General features: G+C 42.4%; 2 protein-coding genes across 5 annotated transcripts in view; one reads left to right on the forward strand and one right to left on the reverse strand.

Annotated features, from left to right (window-relative positions):
- Positions 1–1,823: 1,823 nt before the first annotated feature.
- bcl2l1 (BCL2 like 1) lies at positions 1,824–10,722 on the forward strand. Of its 3 annotated transcripts, none has more exons than XM_057042145.1 (3): positions 1,824–1,980; positions 6,589–7,288; positions 8,447–10,722. In XM_057042145.1, the coding sequence occupies exons 2-3, from the start codon at positions 6,776–6,778 to the stop codon at positions 8,588–8,590; spliced, it is 657 nt and encodes a 218-aa protein (XP_056898125.1). In that variant the 5' UTR covers positions 1,824–1,980; positions 6,589–6,775; the 3' UTR covers positions 8,591–10,722. The 3 variants fall into 3 exon arrangements, with proteins under 3 accessions (XP_056898125.1, XP_056898124.1, XP_056898126.1); XM_057042144.1 differs by having other exon boundaries at positions 1,841–2,205; XM_057042146.1 differs by having other exon boundaries at positions 1,845–2,002.
- A 1,558-nt stretch (positions 10,723–12,280) lies between these two features.
- arfgef2 (ADP-ribosylation factor guanine nucleotide-exchange factor 2 (brefeldin A-inhibited)) overlaps positions 12,281–19,820 on the reverse strand; it is a 31,996-nt gene continuing 24,456 nt past the window's right edge. For both annotated transcript variants that reach the window (XM_057042136.1, XM_057042137.1), the window contains 6 exons: positions 19,694–19,802; positions 14,682–14,821; positions 14,365–14,539; positions 13,493–13,631; positions 12,764–12,881; positions 12,281–12,571 (listed from right to left, as the gene is read on the reverse strand). In XM_057042136.1, coding sequence (XP_056898116.1) covers positions 12,407–12,571; positions 12,764–12,881; positions 13,493–13,631; positions 14,365–14,539; positions 14,682–14,821; positions 19,694–19,802 — 846 coding nt within the window. In that variant the 3' untranslated portion in view covers positions 12,281–12,406. The remainder of the gene's footprint in view (positions 12,572–12,763; positions 12,882–13,492; positions 13,632–14,364; positions 14,540–14,681; positions 14,822–19,693; positions 19,803–19,820) is intronic.

Consider the following 19,820-nt stretch of genomic DNA (forward strand, 5'->3'; position numbering starts at 1 on the left):
CCTGTGGACTTCAGCTCTGCATTCAACACCATCCGCCCCGCTCTGCTACAGGACAAGCTGTCCCAGCTTAGTGTGCCTGCCTCCCTCTACAGGTGGATCACTCACTTCCTGACGCATCGGAGGCAGTATGTGCGGCTGGGGAAGACTGTCTCGGACTCTGTCACCATCAGCACTGGATCACCCCAGAGCTGTGTACTTTCCCCCCTCCTCTTCTCCCTGTACACAAACTGCTGCACCTCAAGCCACCAGTCTGTCAAGCTGATCAAGTTTGCGGATGACACCACCCTCATCGGTCTCATCTCCAATGGAGACGAGACTGCCTACAGGAGGGAGGTGGCTCGACTGGTGTCCTGGTGCGGACACAACAACCTGCAGCTGAACGCTCAGAAAACAGTGGAGATGATTGTGGACTTGGAACATTCTCAAGTCATATTCCGCTGCAGGGAAACATTTAATAAAGCATTTTTTCATCAAGAAATGGCTCCAGAGCTACTTTTCATCTTTGTAAATATTCTTTTACTGAGATCCTGTCGCCTGGTGAGAAACAGACGATTCCGAAGAACAATTTTAAGTGAGGGAGTGGGGAGGTGAAGTGAAGGTTGGCAGTGAAGGTTGATTGATTTTTTATTTTTTTTTACAAATTTATGTTGTAATATTTTAGGATGATCATATTGATGATCAGTGTTCCAGCATCTTCCAAGGACATGAGGCAGACAACTTAGCTTCGCAAAATGCATGTATCGTTCAAAATTCAGCATGAACTGTCAGATGATTACTGAATAAAGAGAACATTCCGTGTTTAAACCAAGCAAGAACACGCTAGTATGGTTCAATGGATCATAGCTAATATATGAGGAGTCATAGCTAAAACGTCATTAACACACAGACAGGGCATTAACAGTTATCAGTCTCAGAGTTTTAACTTTAGCAATGACATTTTCTTTACCCTTCAAGATTCAGTAGTCTCTTTAGAAGATGAGGTAGGAAAAGTTCAAGTAAACAAAGAGATTGTAGGTGCAGTTTTCTTTGATGTGGAAAAAGCATATGACATGTTGTGGAGAGAGGGGTTGCTCATAAAAATTCATTTAATAGTGGTATCTGGAATTGGGTAGTGGACTTCTTAAGAGAAAGAATCCAGGATAAGAGCAGAAATATTGAGGCAATACACTGTTGAAAATTATATACCACAGTACAATGTGGTTCGTGACAATGTTTAGAAAGGGTTGAGAGTTTCCACTTCCTTGTTATTTACTTTGATAAGAGGCTGAGCAGGGGGAAACATATTAGTCAGGTAAATGTAAAAAAAAAGTGGTGAACATAGTGCCTTGTGGGACAACAAATGAGAGCTGATGAACTCTAGCTATGTGGCTTTGAAAAGATCTTGAGTGAAATATGGGAGCGTAGTTTATTACACTAACTGCATTAGATATGACACAGGCACAAGCACGACTGTGCCTAAGTGCAGTCAAAACTTCACCTGTGTGTGCACTCCAGGTAGAGGCAGGGTAAATAACACTGTTGCTGAGGAGGAAACAGTTGGCCACAAACTACTGGATCAAGTTAAGAGGTCAGAGGGATGATCACCCGACAAAGAGGGTTCTATTAATGAGTGCGGGAAATTCATAGGGAAGGGGCTTTGTGTTGTGTTTTGTAACAATAACAAGGCCGACTCAGGCACAGCAACACAACACAATATTTGATCTACGTATATTAGACTGTCAAAAATGATGTAAAGATGAATAAATGAGAACGAAGACCAGAAGGTGGCAGCAATGCAACAAGACGGATGCCAGCTACCGTTCAACCAGAAGAAGAATAGGAACGTAGCGACGTCTCTATGGGCGGATCATTGGTAGCCAGTAGCGGGCTAGGACAACAACGTCGACGTTACCTACACAGTGGCTAGCAATGACGGAAATTATGCTGCTGATATCTGGATTCTGAGCCTGTAAACATTGTTTTATGGAGGCAATCCAACAAGTAAGAATTTCTCCTCAAACAGGTGATTTATACCAGACCAACGCGTATGCCCTGCTAACCAAATTACGACAGAAACAAAGAGGGAGGATGTTCGTCTGAATTCGGTTAGCCTACGGAAGGAACTCTGCAGATGAAGAATACGTAGTCATCACTTTGTTTCCCTGGAGCTTTAATTTTCGTCAAATTGTTCTTTTTTGGCAGATCATGCTGCTATTAAACTATGAGGTTTGTTCTCCGTCTTACAATAATGCGAATATGTGTGACATTGACAGCCATGTTCAGTGGCTCCCACAGTAACGTAGGCGGAACTGTCTACACGTGTATATCAATAAATAATAATGCTGGTTGCTTTGTGTTGAATTTTGTTTAGCGCTCTAATAGGGAATAATATTACAAACTTACATTTCCTGCGGTATATCGATCGTTATTTTTAACATAAACTGCGTGTGTTGTCCTAAGGTGCTCCGTGTCATTGTATTATCTTTAGTAAATGTAATCTGTCAGATGGGCAAAAGTGTTACTGTATATATAAAATAAAAGACTAACGTACAAAGTAGTGGAAAGAACAAATGTGCTAAAATAAGGACAGTGAATCAAACGTATATACGCATACAGAGAGAAAGTGACCTGCGTAAATACACGGTCTATACACAATGTGACTGCCTCATTATTGTCTTTCTGTTTGTATTTACTGAAAGTACGTGGGGCCAGGTTTCCTGTTATTTTCAAAACATCCGGTCTTGTTGAACATGGCGACCCCAGGGAGGTAGCGTTTGGTGTCTTCACTTGGAAAATAGTAAACCTGCAAAATAGGCTACACATATATTTTCTGGAGTAAAATTTCTCTTTATGACTATGGTATTTCTATTGTAAGTTGCTAACAATATTGTGGTGGCCTTTTGTTGGAAGCTTGGAAGACTATGGGTGTGTACACAGTGGGACCTCTAATTACGAAATTAATTGATTCAGGAAGTTGTTTCGTAACCTGAAAATTACGTAATTAGAGACGCGTTTTCCATGTAAATGCCCTAATCCGTTCCAAGCCCCCAAAAATTCGGACAGTTTGTTTTTTTATAAATCATAAAAATGCATCAAAACATATAACAAATACATGTTACAATTAGATTACCGCACAATAAATGTAGGAATTCAGTGCAAGGCTTCTCCAGGAACAAAATGAACTTTATTACAGGCTAATCTTACATTAGCCGTCATTACTAGCAACGAACGTTAACACTTGTGGTAACACCGCCATCTAATGGACAAACATTCGAACACCCACAATAAATGCCGGTTACCGTTACCGCGCTCTTCTTCTTCTTTTCTTTCACTTTTCTCCAACACTTTCCTGGGGTCCATAGCAAATAAAAGTTAAATGAAGACGACGCTGGGATACACACATACCTGTACATATTGACGTCCCTCCTAGCCAATGGGATGACAGGAAGATGCTAGGCGATAGCCAATGGCAGAGCAGCTACAAGCAGTTTACGTTCACTAAACTCCGCAAGCTGCGAGTAGCAGCGATAGCGTATTTTTGCCCTTCGTATCCTGAAATTTCTTTCGTAACGAGGAAATATTTTCCCATTGAGATGTGTCATAACCCGAAAATTCCGCATGTAGAGACGTTCGTAAGTAGAGGTCCCATTGTATGTATGTATGTATGTGTATATATATGTATATGTGTGTGTGTGTATGTATATATACATATGTGTATATATACATACACACACACATATATATCAAAAAAAAAATCTCTTCCTCGCCCTCCTGGGCGGTGCCTCCTTCCTTCAGACTCGGGTCCTCTACCAGAGGCCTGGGAGTCTGAGGGTTCTGCACAGGATCTTAGCTGTTCCTAGGACTGCGCTCTTCTGGACAGAGATCTCTGGTGTGGTTCCTGGTATCTGTTGGAGCCTTCTACTCAGGTTGGGTGTTACTGCCCCTAGTGTACCCATCACTATTGGGACCACTGTTGCCTTCATGCCCCACATTCTCTCTATCTCCTCCTTCAGCCCTTGGTACTTCTCCAGCTTCTCGTGTTCCTTCTTCCTGATGTTGCTATCACTTGGGATTGCTACATCTATCACCACCACTGTCTTCTGGTGTTTATCCACCACTGCTATGTCAGGCTGGTTGGCCACCACCATCTTGTCAGTCTGGATCTGGAAGTCCCACAGGATCTTGGCCTGCTCGTTCTCCACCACTTTCGGGGGTGTCTCCCACCTGGTCCCTGGGACCTCCAGCCCATACTCAGTGCAGATGTTCTTGTACACTATGCCAGCCACCTGGTTATGCCGTTCCATGTATGCCTTGCCTGCCAGCATCTTGCACCCTGCTGTGATGTGCTGGACTGTCTCAGGGGCATTTCCACACAATCTGCACCTGGGGTCTTGTCTGGTATGGTAGAACCTGGCCTCAGGGCCAGGGCCTGGTGCTCAGGGCCTGTTCTTGTGCAGCCATGATTAGTGCCTCTGTGCTGTCTTTCAGCCCGGCCTTTGTCAGCCACTGGCATGTTTTCTCGATATCAGCCACTTCCTCTCTTGATGTCAGTGGCTTGTATCTCTTCCAGTAGCCAGGTTATTATGCCAGCAGGGTATCGGATTACTAGCACGGCGTAGGTATTCTGCTTACCATTCAGCTGACTTTTCAGGACCTGTCTTAACCTCTCTAGGTATTTGGCTATGGCTGACCTCCTAGCTGCCTCCTCATGGTTACCATTTGCCTGCGGGATCCCCAGGTATTTGTAACTGTCCTGCACATCTGTAATGTCCCCTTCAGGTAGGTCAACCCCATCAGTTGCGATCACCTTTCCTCTTCTAGCTACCACCCGCTCAGTATCCATGTATGTGGCATTGAGTCATAGGCTTTCTTGTAATCAATCCAGGCAGTGCACAGGTTGGTGTGCCGCGTCCTACAGTCCTGGGCGATTGCCCTGTCGACCAGTAGGTGGTGTTTGGCACCTCTGTTGTTGTTCCCTATGCCTTTCTGTGCTCTGCTCATGTATTGATCCATGCGCCTGCTGATTTTAGACGCTATGATGCCTGATAGGAGCTTCCATGTGGTGCTGAGGCAGGTTATGGGCCGGTAGTTGGACGGTATTGTGCCCTTCAGGGGGTCCTTCATTATGAGGACTGTCCAGCCTTGGGTTAGCCACTCTGGGTGGTTCCCTGATGTTAGCAGCTGGTTCATCTGTGCTGCCAGGCATTCATGGAGTGCAGTCACCTTCTTAAGCCAGTAGGCGTGGATCTTATCGGGCCCTGGTGCTGTCCAGCTCTTCATTTTGGACACTCTTGTTTGGATGTCTGCTAAGGTGATGACTACTGGGTCTTGTTCTGGGAGTTGGCTGTGCTCAGCTTGTAGGTCTAGTGTTGTGCATTGCCTCTTTTTCCCAGATACTCTTCCAGTATTGTTCCGTCTCAGCCCTGGGGGGGTCATCTTGTTGCCCTGTCATTGAGAATAGACCTTTGCCTCCTTTCCTCTACTTCTCTTTTGTACCTCTTTAGTCAGGTAGCCAGGGCCTCAGGTATGGACAGTTTGATGTACTTCTTGGGCCGCTCTGTCCTTGGATTCATGCCTCTAATATCTATAGAGGTTAAGACAGGTCCTGAAAAGTCAGCTGAATGGTAAGCATAAGATCCAGGCCATAAACACCTACGCCAGTAATGAGATACCCTGCTGGCATAATACCCTGGCCACTGGAAGAGATACAAGCCACTGACATCAAGACAAGGAAGGCTCCTAACAGATCTGAGTAGAGGCTCCTAACAGAGCCGAGTAGAGGCTTCTCTCTGTGTTGCCATGATTTTTGCCTCTAGCCTTCTCCTCCATGGAGATCCTTATGGCTTCTTATAGCCAAGCATCTTACCATTGCTGGCAGATGGTTGACAGTGTGTCATGTCCTGTCGTCTGGTACTTTGTGTGTTAGCCTTGGCAGGGAGGTAGTTGAGTTCCCCCAGGAACTAATGATTCTCTCTATCAGGTCAGCTGCCCTTGTCCTGATTCCGTCTGTCCTTGGGGCTTTGTACCCAATCTCGATATTGTCCTGGCTCCCTGTGGGTGAGGCACACCGCCGTGCTGCGATAGCAGCTTCTTCAGCTAAGAGCTGCTTCTTAGTCAATGAGGATGTGGGGTTTCGAAGTACCCATTTCTCCCACAATGCTGTACCCTTGCTGTTACTACGGGTTACTTCATTGGTAACACTCCATCAGTACCATGTTTTCTGCCCTGCTCCATGAATGCCAAGTTCTTGTTGAACCGGGCGACGTCCGAGCTGATATGACTTTATCAGTTATCATTCCACTCATACCGAGGTGTAGGCGCATATGCGTAAGGAGTCTTGCCTGGATTCAAACCGATAACCTTCCTATATATATATATATATATATATATATATATATATATATACACACATTACACACATACACACATTACACACACATACACACATTACACACGCATACATACATACACATATACATGTGTGTGTATAGACGTATATCTATATATGTATAGGTTTATAAATGTAGATGTGTGTGTGTGTGTGTGTAGTTCTTATTGAATCACAATGTATTAATTTTACTTTATTAATTTAATTTTGTTTTTCTGCAGGGCCCGATCTTGGTAGCATTTAGTGGGTTTGGACTGCATGCACCTCACGATATTACCTGTGGAAGTGCTTTGTGGATATCAGCTGACTATGGTATGTGGACCGTGTCCACCTTGAAACAGCAAGGCTTGACCAAGACAAGAGCAGAATCACCCCAGAGCAAAGTCAAAAAGCGTAATTATATACAGAATGTCTCAAAACAGAGAACTGGTCATTTTCTATATTAAGTACAAACTCTCCCAAAGAAATTACCCTTTCAATCACAATGGACTCATATTAGAGCCTCCAAGTAGGACTGATGGGCAGTTTGTAACTACTCAGTTCAATGGAACTTTTAATGGTGCAAGCCCTGGAACACCCCCAGCAACAAGTCTGGCAACAAGTCTGGATACAGTAAAGGAAGCCCTCCGGGACACAGGCAATGAATTTGAGCTGCGATACACTTGTGCTTTCAGTGACCTGCACAACCAGCTACACATCACCCCAGCTACTGCTTACCAAAGTTTTGAGAATGTTATGGATGAGGTATTTAGGGATGGAGTCAACTGGGGGCGGATAGTGGGGCTTTTTGCATTTGGTGGTGCTCTCTGTGTGGAGTGTGTTGAGAAGGAGATGAGTCCCCTGGTGGGCCGGATTATAGAGTGGATGACAGTCTATCTTGACAACCACATTCAACCATGGATCCAGAGTCAAGGAGGATGGGTGAGTCTTTCAGCAATACAACATTTCAATGATAGATGTGATATTTGGTTATTCTGTATGAATAATAATAGCAATAATAACAACTGTAATAATAATAATAATGCTGATGATGATAACAACAATAACCTCTTGACTTATAGCACCTTTTAATTGTGGGGCTAGGTCATGGCAAACTTTATAGGGAGGACGACCAGTTTGTAGCTAATGTGGAACTTGACTAGAATTTAGGCAAGGGACTTCAGAGAAGCTTATTCAGTGTTATATCAGTCAATCAAGCTTTATTTATATAGCGTCTGTTACAATTAAAATTGTTTCGAGGCGCTTTCCAGAATCCCAGGGCCTGACCCCCCAACAAGCAACAGTGGCAAGGAAAAACTCCCCTTTAACAGGAAGAAACCTTGAGCAGGACCAGGCTCATGTAGGGGGACCCTCCTGCTGATAGCTGGCTGGGTAGAGAGAGAGGAGAAGGGGGAGGACAGGGAGAGGATAGAATAGGCAAAGATCATAGAAATACATTAATTATATTATTTATAATAAACTGCCGGTAGAGTTGAGTGGGTCAGTGGGGTCGGAGGCCAGCATACAACTATGAAGGCGGCAATACCTGTAGATAAATAAAGAGAGGGGGGACACCTGAAGGAGTCAGTGATTCATTTATTTCTCAAAAAATGCACATCGACCAGAGTCAGCTACTGTGTTTATTTTTAAATTTTATTTCAAAGGTTGCCCTTTTGGCAAAGCATGAAAAAACTTGCTGCACAGCTCATTCTCTTAAAACAAGTTTAGTGGCAGTAGCCTGAGCCTGAGTTCTTTTTCCATGTAATTGGTTGTGTATCTTTTTTTTCCCAACCACTGAGATCTTGTGGGTTCACCACCTGATCATGAGCCTGGTCCTGCTCAAGGTTTCTTCCTGTTAAAGGCGAGGTTTTCCTTGCCACTGTTGCTTGTCTGGGGTTAGGCCCTGGGATTCTGGAAAGCGCCTTGAAACAATTTTGATTGTATAAGACGCTATATAAATAAAGATTGATTGATTGATTGAGATCATGCAGGGGATGTAAGAAGCTTTTGAACAAAGAAATCGGAGAAATGGTTGTGACAAACGTCATTGTCACAGGCTAGTGGCCATTAACCAGTGCTTTCACATTTTATGTCTACCAGGTCCGTTTTGCTGAACTCTTTGGGCAGGATGCAGCAGCAGAAAGCAGGAGATCTCAGGAGAGATTCAGAAACGGACTCCTGGTGGGGATGAGCCTGGCAGCAGGGATCGCAATCGGGTCGTTCATAGTGAGGAAACTCCTGTGATTAACGGCCCATCTCCCTCTCCTCCCTGTCTAAAGTCCTGTCTGTGTGGTGGAAACTGCTGATGTTTACTTCTTTTGGGTTTCTTTTCTCAGAAAATAGAGAGCAGGAAGACATGCTCATGTTTGTTCCCCTATACCTTAATGTAATGTACGGTCAGAAATGGACAAACACAATTTTTTCAAGTAAATTGGTTCAATTCAATGAGCCAAGTTGTTCTTGTGTGCCTTTTTCTCTGGCTGATATTTTATATTTCTTTCCAGTTCCTGATTTGTCACCTGTAGAAAAGCCGAACTTTATGATGGTATGTTCAACTGCCCAACACGTCGTGTCTACGATAGCTTTGAATTTGCCATATGGAGAGTGAAAGCACAGGATGTAGCTTATTATCTACAGTTTCCATTTCCTGTTAAACATTCCTAACTACAGATGAAGTGTATCACCATCATTCCTGGTTCAACAACAATTATTGTGTTTGAAATGTTTTTGTCACCGTTTGTTTGAAATAGTGAACAGTTTAAAAATAAAACCTGCAGGGCTTAAAATACTATAATGTGAAAATTAACTTATTCACTTTATGCGTGCATGTGTCTGTTAATGAGGAACTATTTTAAAGCCTCTTCTCCCATGTGCATCAGTCATTTCTGCCTCTATTTTTTTTGGGTGGGAGGGTTATCCTGACTGATCAGGTGAGAGAGCCTTGGAACTTTTTATTTTAATGAGTATTAAGAGTTGAGGAAATTTTGGTAGCAGTATATCCATGGCATAACATAGCAACAAATGGGACGACGGTTTCCTCACTGTTTAAACATTATGACCTGGAAGCTTGATTTTGGGATAGAGGGATTTGATTTAAATACGTGCTTGTATAATCTTTGTATAATATGTCCAACAACATATGGAAGGAAATTCAACTTAAACTCAAGACTTCATGGCAATTCTGAAAAAGAAAAATGTAATGCTAAAAAACTCTCGAAACAAAAACCTCTCTTTGGTTTTTATTGTTTTGTAAATTAGGTTCACAATAATCCTGAGTAATGCTATTTCCAATGACTTTGGTGCTGGGAAAACATTTTTCTTCTCCAGTATTTATTACTTTCAGCCACAATTGTGTACAAGTCTTGATATATATAAGCCTTGATAGGAGTTAAATAACTAAATTCATACTTTTGAACCACATATGCTCAACTGGATCAATATCTATTGAATTTAGAGGCGAGGTCAATCTGGATTGTTATATCCTGCTAAAAACAAAACCGGGCTGCAAACATTCATGGACAGTTCCATATGACCCAACCAGCAGGCTTTTGCCAGCTTGCCTTCTTCCCAAATTGTATCTCGGTGCCCGGTGTGTTCCCTAGCTAAGTGCAAACCCTCAATCATTTTTTTGATGTAAAACAAACAAGATTAATCAATCCAGGCCACCTTGGTGACTTTGATCCAGTTTTGATGCCCATGGTAAGGGCTTTTTACCTAGGGACCGGTCAGTGTGGGCGCCCTGACTCATCTCTGGCCGTGGGGCCTTATACAGCAAGCCGAGATTCAATGTGTATTTTCACATGTTTCTGTCATATCCAACAGTGACTTTTTAAAATTTAAACTAGAATAACTCATCCATTGGGTCTGCCCACCTGGTCCAGCCAAGCACATGCATCAATTGGTTGTCCACAGCGCTGGTGCCTTCTCATCCCTGTTCCAGAACTCCTCACTTATTTCCTTTGGCTTGTCTTTTTCTTGTTTTGAAAATACCACCATTGATCACCTCAACTCAATCGCTGTCTCTCTGATTTGTACACTTTTGATCAGATTGATCAATAATGTTGTAGGAAGAAACACTATTTAATGGGAAAATTCTGAAACCTGTTAATTCTAACTTTTTAGGCGACATTTTACGTATGATTATGCACTGGGTATTTAACCAGGTTGGTATGTTTTGTAATAGTGTAAAAAGTTGTACGTTCAACTTTTCTGAAATACCACATTTAAATTGTCGATGACTGCAAGTTTGGTTTTCGGATTGATTTACAAGAAAAACCAAATGTTTGACAGGCCTCTTGGTTTGTTTAACATCAATGTGAAATGGTCTGTTAATGTGTAAATTAAACCCAGCTCAATAAAACCTGTCTTCAAAGGCATGCTGAGTCAATGTGTTTGGATACTGTTCCATTCATACCATTCATTCCTTGTAAAGAAAGAAATATTGATTTTTCCAGAGCGCTGGTAGCTGTATGTTGAGGAATGGGCTGAGAAACGGAGGGTTCTGGGTTCAAGAACATACGGACAAGAACATGGAAGGTGCCAGAACACCCTCAGAGTGATGTCCAGATACCTTTGAGCAAGGCACCGAACCCAAAATTGCTCACAAAGGGCCCCGCAATGAACTGCTGACTCATCCTGCCTTCGCCCATATGCAGCTGGGAACGGCTCGGGCAGCCCCCCGTGACCCCGAAGGGGACAAAGCAATATTTCCAAGTAGGTAATGATTGTTCTTGTTAAGACACGATTACCTGGAAAAACTTTAAAAATTAAATTTCAAGGTGACAGTGTAATGTAAATAGGTGTTTTTTTATACATTATACATGCAAAGAAGAATATTAGAGTCAAATGTAAGATTGAACAAATTTAATTTTAACATTCTTTTGCTTGAGACTGAATAAAACAATAAAGAAAAGAAACATCACAATTAAAACCATGTACAACGGATGCAAATTATGTGTGTGTGTGTGTATACACACACACACACACACACACACGTATGCGTGTGTTTTTCTCTCTCCATCACTCTGCCGGGCCAAAAAAAGTCGCCACCCAGTTTTAACCAAGCACACGGGTAGGAGCCTCTTATTGGATAATTGCTCCGTGAACAATTATCTTTTAGCTGGCAACACGGTATTTATTTAACCTCACTGATGCAAAGAGCTTGTTGAAGCATGTTGAAAGACCTGGTTGTGGAAGAGATGTTTTCTTCAAGAAGGGTCAAATCATTGGAACGCATCAAGCAGAGAAGGAATCTCTGAACCTGCTAAAATTGAGTTAAGACCTACCCAAGACACCGCTAAAAACTGGAGGGACAGTGGGGAACCGTCGTCTCACAGGAAGAAACGAGGAAGGAAAAAGCCTGAATGATTATGATTGCCAATCAATGAAACAACAGCAGAACTTACGTTGATGTTTAATAGTGACATTAAGAGTATTTACACAGAGCAGAAAACTAAAAATAAGTGAATTTGATTGGAAAAATAGCTTCAATTTGTTAGGGAGCAATAAGATTGGATTCTGGAGCAATGGAAGAAGGTAATTTGGTCCGATGGGTGCCTCGGGGTAGGAAGAGAGGCAGATGAAGTGATGCCCCCTCATGCCAAGCAGGTTCAGCAACATTACGGACTCAAAGAATGAGGTCAGCTGACAGCCTGAATATGCAGAATGACCAGGATTTTCCTTCCCTTATGGCTTGAACGTATTCCAAGATGGCTGGCCACCACAGAATCCAGACCTTAACCCCACTGAGAATCTTTGGGATGTGTTGGAGAAGGCTTTGGCAGCAGTAGTTTGGCTCTCCCGGCCCATCAATACAAGATCTGTGTGGAAAAACTAACGCAACACTGGATGGAAGTATAGCTTGTGACATTGCAGAAGCTTATAGCAACACCTCAGGGAATGTTTGCTGGAGGCACAAAATATTAGAGTGGAACCTTTTATGGTGGCGACTTTTTTTATTTTAATAAATACACGCACACACACACATAGAAGTGTGTGTGCGTGTGTAGAGACACATATAGAAAAACACACTCCCCACATTATACCATTGTTATCTCCATGCTAGGTGGTTAGCATAGAGGCAGTTGCTTCTTCAGGAACAGAAATATGGAAGATGTGGCCGATGCGCAAAAAGAAACATCCGAGTGCAGCTCGTAACTCTGGGATCAGATCAAACTGAATCATTTCACATAGATGGGGGTAATAACACGAAGCATGGGGCTTGAACTGGAAGAGAGGAGGAAAACAGAATTTGCCATCACATTCTGTGCGTACCTGCAGATACAATGCAAACATCTGCATATGGCAGAATATGTGTGGACGGTTCTTTAACTGCCTTTGAATAAAACAATATTTTATTCAGTAAAACATATGCCTCTGCTTCAAGCCTTATACTAGATTGCTGTGTGTGAGCCCTACCTTGTCGTTGGGTAGCTGTAGTGTTTTGGTGAGAAGGAGCATCAACAGACTGTTCCAAGCTTCTCTGTGGCTCTCTGAAGTCAGACTGATGAAGTAGTCTAGCGCTTGAGTGCACATCCTGGGAGTCGGCAAAGATAGACACCTTAGTAACATTTTGGTCGTCATCGCCACTAAAGAAAAGGCCGTGGGCCAATGATTCGGGCAAACCTATAGAACATTATTGAGCATCGAAGACTTGGCAGTCATCCATTTCAATTGGTGCGGAAATAGCAGACTTCAAACAGACTTTATATCCCGAGTCAAAAAGACTGTACTTCATTTATATAACGCATCATATGCTTTTCTCAAATATTGCTGGCACATTTGGTAGATCTTTAGTTCAGGAGGAACCTATAAATAGGCCTGTGTAATGAAAGTAATGCATTTTAATACAGGAAGAACTGGTCATTTATTAAACTACTAGGAAATGTGCAGCAGGTTTTCCAGAGATTCTTTGAGCTGAGGAGGACAGACAATGCAACTAGTTGTAAATAACTTCCTTGGTTCCTTTATTTGTTAAGGTTAATACTTAACAAAAACTTAAGGTTACTTAATTGCTTGAAATGTGCTTCCTGTATTTGCATTCAAAAGTGAGAAAAGTGTCTTTGTTATAAAAAATAAAAAATACTACTCATATTTTATGTGAATTCACACATGTGAGGTGGTATGACCATGTGTGGTTATACTTACAGCAGCAGACGTGTCTGGATATCAGGCCACGAGTCCTTAAGCTTAGGGTCAGAATACATCTTAAACAAGATCCTTAAACTGCATGCAAGGCTGCATGTCTCCTGCTTTAACAAGTTTGGTTTTGATTTTCCTTTAAAGCCTGAACAAGAGATACAAAAAGATTAAAACAGCAGAAGTTGCCTTGCTCTTGTTGTCTGAACAACTACTGTAAATTCCGCATTATAGAGCATTATTGACGATAAGCCGCAGGTGGCCAAACACCAGAGCTGTATGTTCTTCAAATAAAATGCTTCATGACTAAACACGGCGGTAACAAAGCAGTAAAATGACATTACAGTAACACGGCGGTTAAAAAATCATGAGCCGACCAGCGGTTAATCGTTAGCTTTAACTTTTAAGCTGCATCATCAGCATTTCTACGCGTTACCCATGACAAAGGTGTGAACATGAAGCACAAAAAGATTGTTAAACACAACGAAACTAGCGTCTTCCTTGGTGAATTAGCATTTGTTCAACCTGTCTTGCTCTTAGGCTGCTTGAGCGCCCTCTGATGGCCATAAATATCAAATTTATTGATCCTGGTGGGGTGATTGATGCCATTAAAAATCTGCATCACTATATAAGCTGCAGGGGTCAAAGTATGGGGGAAAGCAGCAGCTTACAATATGGAATTTAGAGTATAACTACTTGTTACTGGGACCCCTCATCACTCCCCACATCTTTCAGAAAGTTTCCCTTTTTGAAATGAACTACTGAAATAAATTAATTTTAGATGATTTTATTGAGCTGCACTAGCATTACTAGCGTTTATAAGGCAACAAAATACAATTATGAAGAAAAAAAAATCATTTTATAATGCAAAATCTGTTTACCTGCTCTCCAGAGTGCAGTCCTTTGTTCACTGTTAGAGTTGAAGTTCTTAGCAAAGGTGTGCGACTCCACAAGACAATCAAGCAACTTGAACAGGTGTGCAGAGGTCATGTACATGTACATACCCTGATCTGGACCTGGGTCGGCTTCAGCATCCAGTTCACCCAGAGCGTTGCGCTGGCGAGAAGATATTTTAGAAAACTGCCTGATAATTTATGATTGACAGAGCTGTTGTTTTGGGGTTTACATACTGTGATTCACAAGGAAAAGCACAATGAAGAAAGAAATTGGTATTCATTATATTTATTTATTTATTTACCTGGGCAGCAGCCATGTGCTCAGCATCTTCTTTCTTGCTGGTTGCTGGGTAGAAGACTATATTGTCTATGGTCTGAATTAATTCGAGCTGTACCACACACTTAATTAGTAGCCCAGCAAACAGCTTCTGATCAGAAACTTCTGTAGACGGAAGAAAAAACAGATTCATATAATTTTTTACTGAAAATGTAACTTTTCTTTTTATTTCAGAAAGGTTCACAAAATGTGTGTGAATACAATTGATGACCTCGAGTTTCAGAAGAGGCCCCAATAATTAAATTGAAAGTGTATCTTCAGTGATGTTTTCTGATCTTGTTGCTTGGTGGTCCAAACTTTTAAAAGCTTCACGTAATATCTCGACATTCAGGATGGCAACTTCACCCTTAGTTCCTCCTAGGCCAGCTGAGCAGCTCGCCTTTTGGGTGGTGGTGTTCTATTTCTGTTGTTGCTGCTAGGATGTTCGTGCTCTCATGACTGTTTCTGAAGAGACAGCGCGCAACCATAGGACAAAGGCCTCCCTTCCAAACTCGTTGTCCACATAGGTGATGTGTCCTGTGTGCTTGTCTGACCTTTGGACTTATGTTTTGGAATTCTGACTGTGCGAATTTGGCTCAAGGACATTCCGCCTGTTGAGACGCCTGGTATCACACTTGTTTGGCTTACGACTACAATTGAGGAATCATCCCTGACAGAGACAGCGTGGTAAGGTTGTGTCACAATAGTCATAATAGTCTTCATGCCACCTCTTCAGGTCAGGACTCAGCAGTCCACTTACAGCTAAAGGAGAGTGGGCACTCCTTGAGGACAGCCAAGTACGGATACTGGCCAGAGAAGACCGCTGGTTTGAGAGGGGTGTCAAGGAAGCTATCCATGTCAAATTGGAAAAACCATCCTTAAACAGAGGTGGTGGCCTGAGGCACTTCCTATCACCCACATACAATGCAGTCCTCCTCTCCTTCCACCAACAAACCAAACGTTCACACCATTCCAGGAGACCCAGTGACTCACCACCATGTGATCCAGCAGACAAAGGGGAGACACCTCAACTGAAACTAGGTGAACGACCCTGCTAACGACCCTCAGGTGACCAACCAGATCATTAGCATGCTAATGGTCCACAAGGGCTAGATTTTCAAGCTTGGTCCCCAGCGAGTTCAGAACTGAAGAACTACCTTGGATAACAATGACCTGGATGATTGAGAATCTACACAGACAAATCGTCTACATTCTGAAAAAAAAAAATCACAGATACCTTAGTGATCAATTTAATCTACGTTGTACAGTCCCAAACAATTTGGGAATTTTTCTCTCCAGATTTAAGTAGAAGTGTGAAACCAGCAATGTTATATTGTGCAGAATTGATATAGCCTAATCTAAGTCTAATTTAACTAACAAAATATTTCTAATCGTATGTCATGTCGTTATAAGATATGCCTATATCACATTTTTCAAAGGCATATTCTTATATTTATATAACAGAGCAGAATATGAATTAAAATTGTAATTTACAACAGTACTTATATGTATTTGTACATTTACACAGGCACTACACATGGTCGAAAGCATGTGTAGATTTTGTTAGAAGCTACAAACAGATCAAAGCGACTAAAATGCTGATAAATGCGAAAAATTCACGTAAACGTACGTGCACATTCAGATTACATACAAATTCGCTCCGCTCATGTTTCATGAATGAGACCTAATGAATCTAATCAATGGCACAATGTGCACATGGGAGCAGTTATCACCATATTGAGGCCCCAAGAATAAATCTTGATTCTTCAATACTGGTGAATCATGCTTTCTGCTTGGACACAGAAAGGCGTTTAGAATATAAATGATTTGATTTTTGGGAAAAAATGTTGCCTCCTTGACACGGCTGCAAGCCAAATATGGGACGCATTCCTCAAGTTTGTCTTCTAAAAGGCTTTATCCCTTTCAGGGTCGCAGGGATGGAACACAATGGCTGTGGGACTCACCACTCAAAAATCCAACATACATACAATTTTAGAAACATAGCCAACAATAGCCTGAGGTTCATTTCAGTATTTTTAGCTACTGAATCAGATCAGGTTGTGCCATTGACATTGAGATCAAGACCTCTGTCAGAAGGGTGACCTATTCCCCAGAGTTTAATAATGAGTCACAATTATTAAAAGGACTTAAAGACTCACTGCAGGCTGTGGGAGGCCTATGACTGTCTGGGATTATCTCCGTTCAAATTCAAGTTTCAATGCCAAGAATTTAAACTCTTTGCTAATAGATACGGAGGAGAGACCCAATCAAGCTTCAGGCAACACAGGAGTACCAGTTTCAGTCTTCCGTACCGAAATTTTAATAGTATTCCTTTTAGGAAGCTGAGCCTCGGGTTCAGCTCCTCTGTTAGTAATGTGGTGTGACTTAGAGAACCTTTTAAAAGTAACAATAAAACATACTAAAGGATCATGCCAATCATTAAAAAAAGAGGAATATTTTTTGGTTTTAATATGAATATTTGAATAACTATTATATTATTTTAAGATTGTAATATCCCAGTTTGGGAATGATACATCCTTCAGTTTAGAGCTTTAATCCCATTAGTGCAGAAAATGAAACACAGTGAATGAGTATTAATCACACCGAATCTAAATTATTGGAAACAAAATCTGATTCACATCTTCACCGTTCCGAAACCCTGTTTTTCAGAATGTAGGATGTTTCTAAAAAGATTGGTTGATGTGATCTAAGGCAGTGGTCCCCAACCTTTTCTGTACCACGGACCAGTTTAATGTCTGACAATATTGTCACGGCCCAATCTTGAGGTGTAGCAGATAAAAACAAAATAAAATGACAAGACTGGCATTAAAAACTGGTATTTTCTCTATAATAATAATAATAATAATGAACGTAAATCCACCGTGTAATCAAGTGCAGCTTTATTAGCCGCGTCCTCGTAACGTCGCACCAACAACAGAGCAACATCCTTTCTGCCCCGACACAATGCAACGCACTCTGGTCGCTATGGTAACGTTTAAACATACCTTCAAAATAAGACACAACGCAAAAAGTGCATGAAAATCCTCGCTATTCACAGCAGCACTGAATCAGTGGGAGCCCTGAGACGGTACCATCTTGGGGTTTGGGAGACAATGAAACCCGAAGTGTGCTACCTAGGTCCAGTCTGCTCCATAATTTGGTTTTGGTTGCCGTCACTGCAGGAAACCCCGCTTCACACAGATACGATGTTGGAAATGGCAACAGGGTTTTCAGTGCTGTTGTGGTGATCTCGGGGTATTCTGCCATGACTTTAATCCAGAACAACGGCAGAGTTGATGTCTCGAACCGACGTTTAAGGCCCCCGTCATTTGCGATTTCCATTCCTTGGCAGTTCGTGGATCTTGTGGTTGGGAAGTAGCGCTCGAACTCCTCTGACAGCAGGGACAGGTGTTCGTGCACCAGCTGGGAGAACGAAGGCTCTCAGTCTCTTTCAAAATCCTAGCCAGTGTATGAAACATGCCAAGTGCGCCTCTGCTCACACGCCGTCCCCACAAATCCAGTTGGGCTTTGAATGCAGCTACTTTATCTGCTAACTTTTTCCTTTGAAGTGAAGTTCAGTTCAATGAGCAGGTTGAATATGTCGCACAAGTAAGCCAGTATTGCGATCCATTCCTCATCACTGAAGTGTGGCGCTAGCGGTGACCTTTTTTCAGAGATAAATCTCTGCAGCGGCTCTCTTAATTCAAATCCTCTGTCCAGCGATCTCCCATCGGGATAACCATCTTATCTCCATGTATAAGAGAAGGCGTTTGTGGTCCGTATCCATCTCTTCACAAAGCTGTTCCAGCAGGCGCGAGTTAAGGGCGTGTGCTTTAATGTGGTTGATAACTTTAACCACATCATTCAGTACGCCGCTAAGTTCCTGTGGCATTTTTCGGCTAGCCAGCATTTCCCTGGGAATGACACAATGCGTAGACTCGCATTCAGGTGCAACCTCCTTGATCCGAGCAGGTAAACCAGACGGCCGTCCAGTCATAGCAGCAGCTCCGTCCGTGCATATGCCGACACAAAGGGACCATTTCAGTTTTCCTGACATAATCATCCAGCGACTTGAATAGTTCTGCAGCTGTAGTTTTAGTTGGCAACGATAGTACACACAACATATCTTCGTGCGTATCCTCCTGATAAAGATATCGCACATAAACAAGAAGTAGTGCCTTGTTGTCAATATCTGTTGACTCGTCAACCTGGAGCGCATACCATGGTGAATTATTAATTCTCTCCAGCAGCTGTGTCTCAATGTCCTCTGCTATTTCCTCAATGCGCCGAGTGGCTGTGCTCGCTGAAAGAGGCACCTGTGCAATCTTTAACAGCAGCCTCTCCTAGAAATTCCCAGCAGATGTCTTTGGCGGCGGGTAGGATAATCACCAATAGTGAATGGCTTCTCGGCCTTAGCAATATGGTTAGCCACCAAATATGATGCTGTCAGTGCACTCGCATTCGTTGACGTGGTGGCCATCAGTAACTGCTTCTGCCCTTCATGTTCACGTTTTTTCCTTTGAAAATGCTCCAAAGGCTTGTCTTTTGCTGTGGGGTGCTTGCTCTCCAAGTGACGAACTTTCTAAAGAAGTTTGTTTTTTGCTCATTTTGCTAGCTTGGGATTTAATTTAGCGGGATGTATCACGTGACTTGTGGTTTCGCGGCCTTGATGTGCGTCATTTTGAGACGTAGAATTTTTTGAAAAGTGGTCGGATTCTCTCTGTTACATCCGTCTCAATCCGACCACTTTTCAAAAAATTCTTTAAAAAAAAAATAATAAAAAAACCCCGGCCCGGGGGTTGGGGATCACTTATCTAAGGCATTCAGGACCCATACCACCCGGGATAGGTTAAAGTGGCATGTAAATGTAAATAATTATTCATTCGAATTATTTACAGTATACTATTGTGGACAAAGACCAAATGGTATGTGCAGCAAAACAAGTCATTCCTTTAGCATAGCAGATTTTCAGGGACATAATTAGAACCAGATACTCACTGGTAATGGACTTGCACTTCCAGGTATCCTCGCTGGACATCTGGCTGGGTCCCCGCTCAGACAGTGCCTTGTCATAGCTACTTTGGGACTGGCTATCAAAATCAGTATCCTGGGAATGTGACAGCAA

The sequence above is a fragment of the Takifugu flavidus genome, chromosome 8 (genome assembly GCF_003711565.1).
Source record: "Takifugu flavidus isolate HTHZ2018 chromosome 8, ASM371156v2, whole genome shotgun sequence".
NCBI lineage: Eukaryota > Metazoa > Chordata > Actinopteri > Tetraodontiformes > Tetraodontidae > Takifugu > Takifugu flavidus.

What these genes read in the sequence shown, in the direction of transcription:
- bcl2l1 (XM_057042145.1), top strand. Translation starts at nt 6,776, where the DNA reads ATGTCTCAAAACAGAGAACTGGTCATTTTCTATATTAAGTACAAACTC. An exon ending in TCCAGAGTCAAGGAGGATGG is followed by an intron (nt 7,289 to 8,446) that starts GTGAGTCTTTCA and finishes TATGTCTACCAG; the next exon opens with GTCCGTTTTGCTGAACTCTT.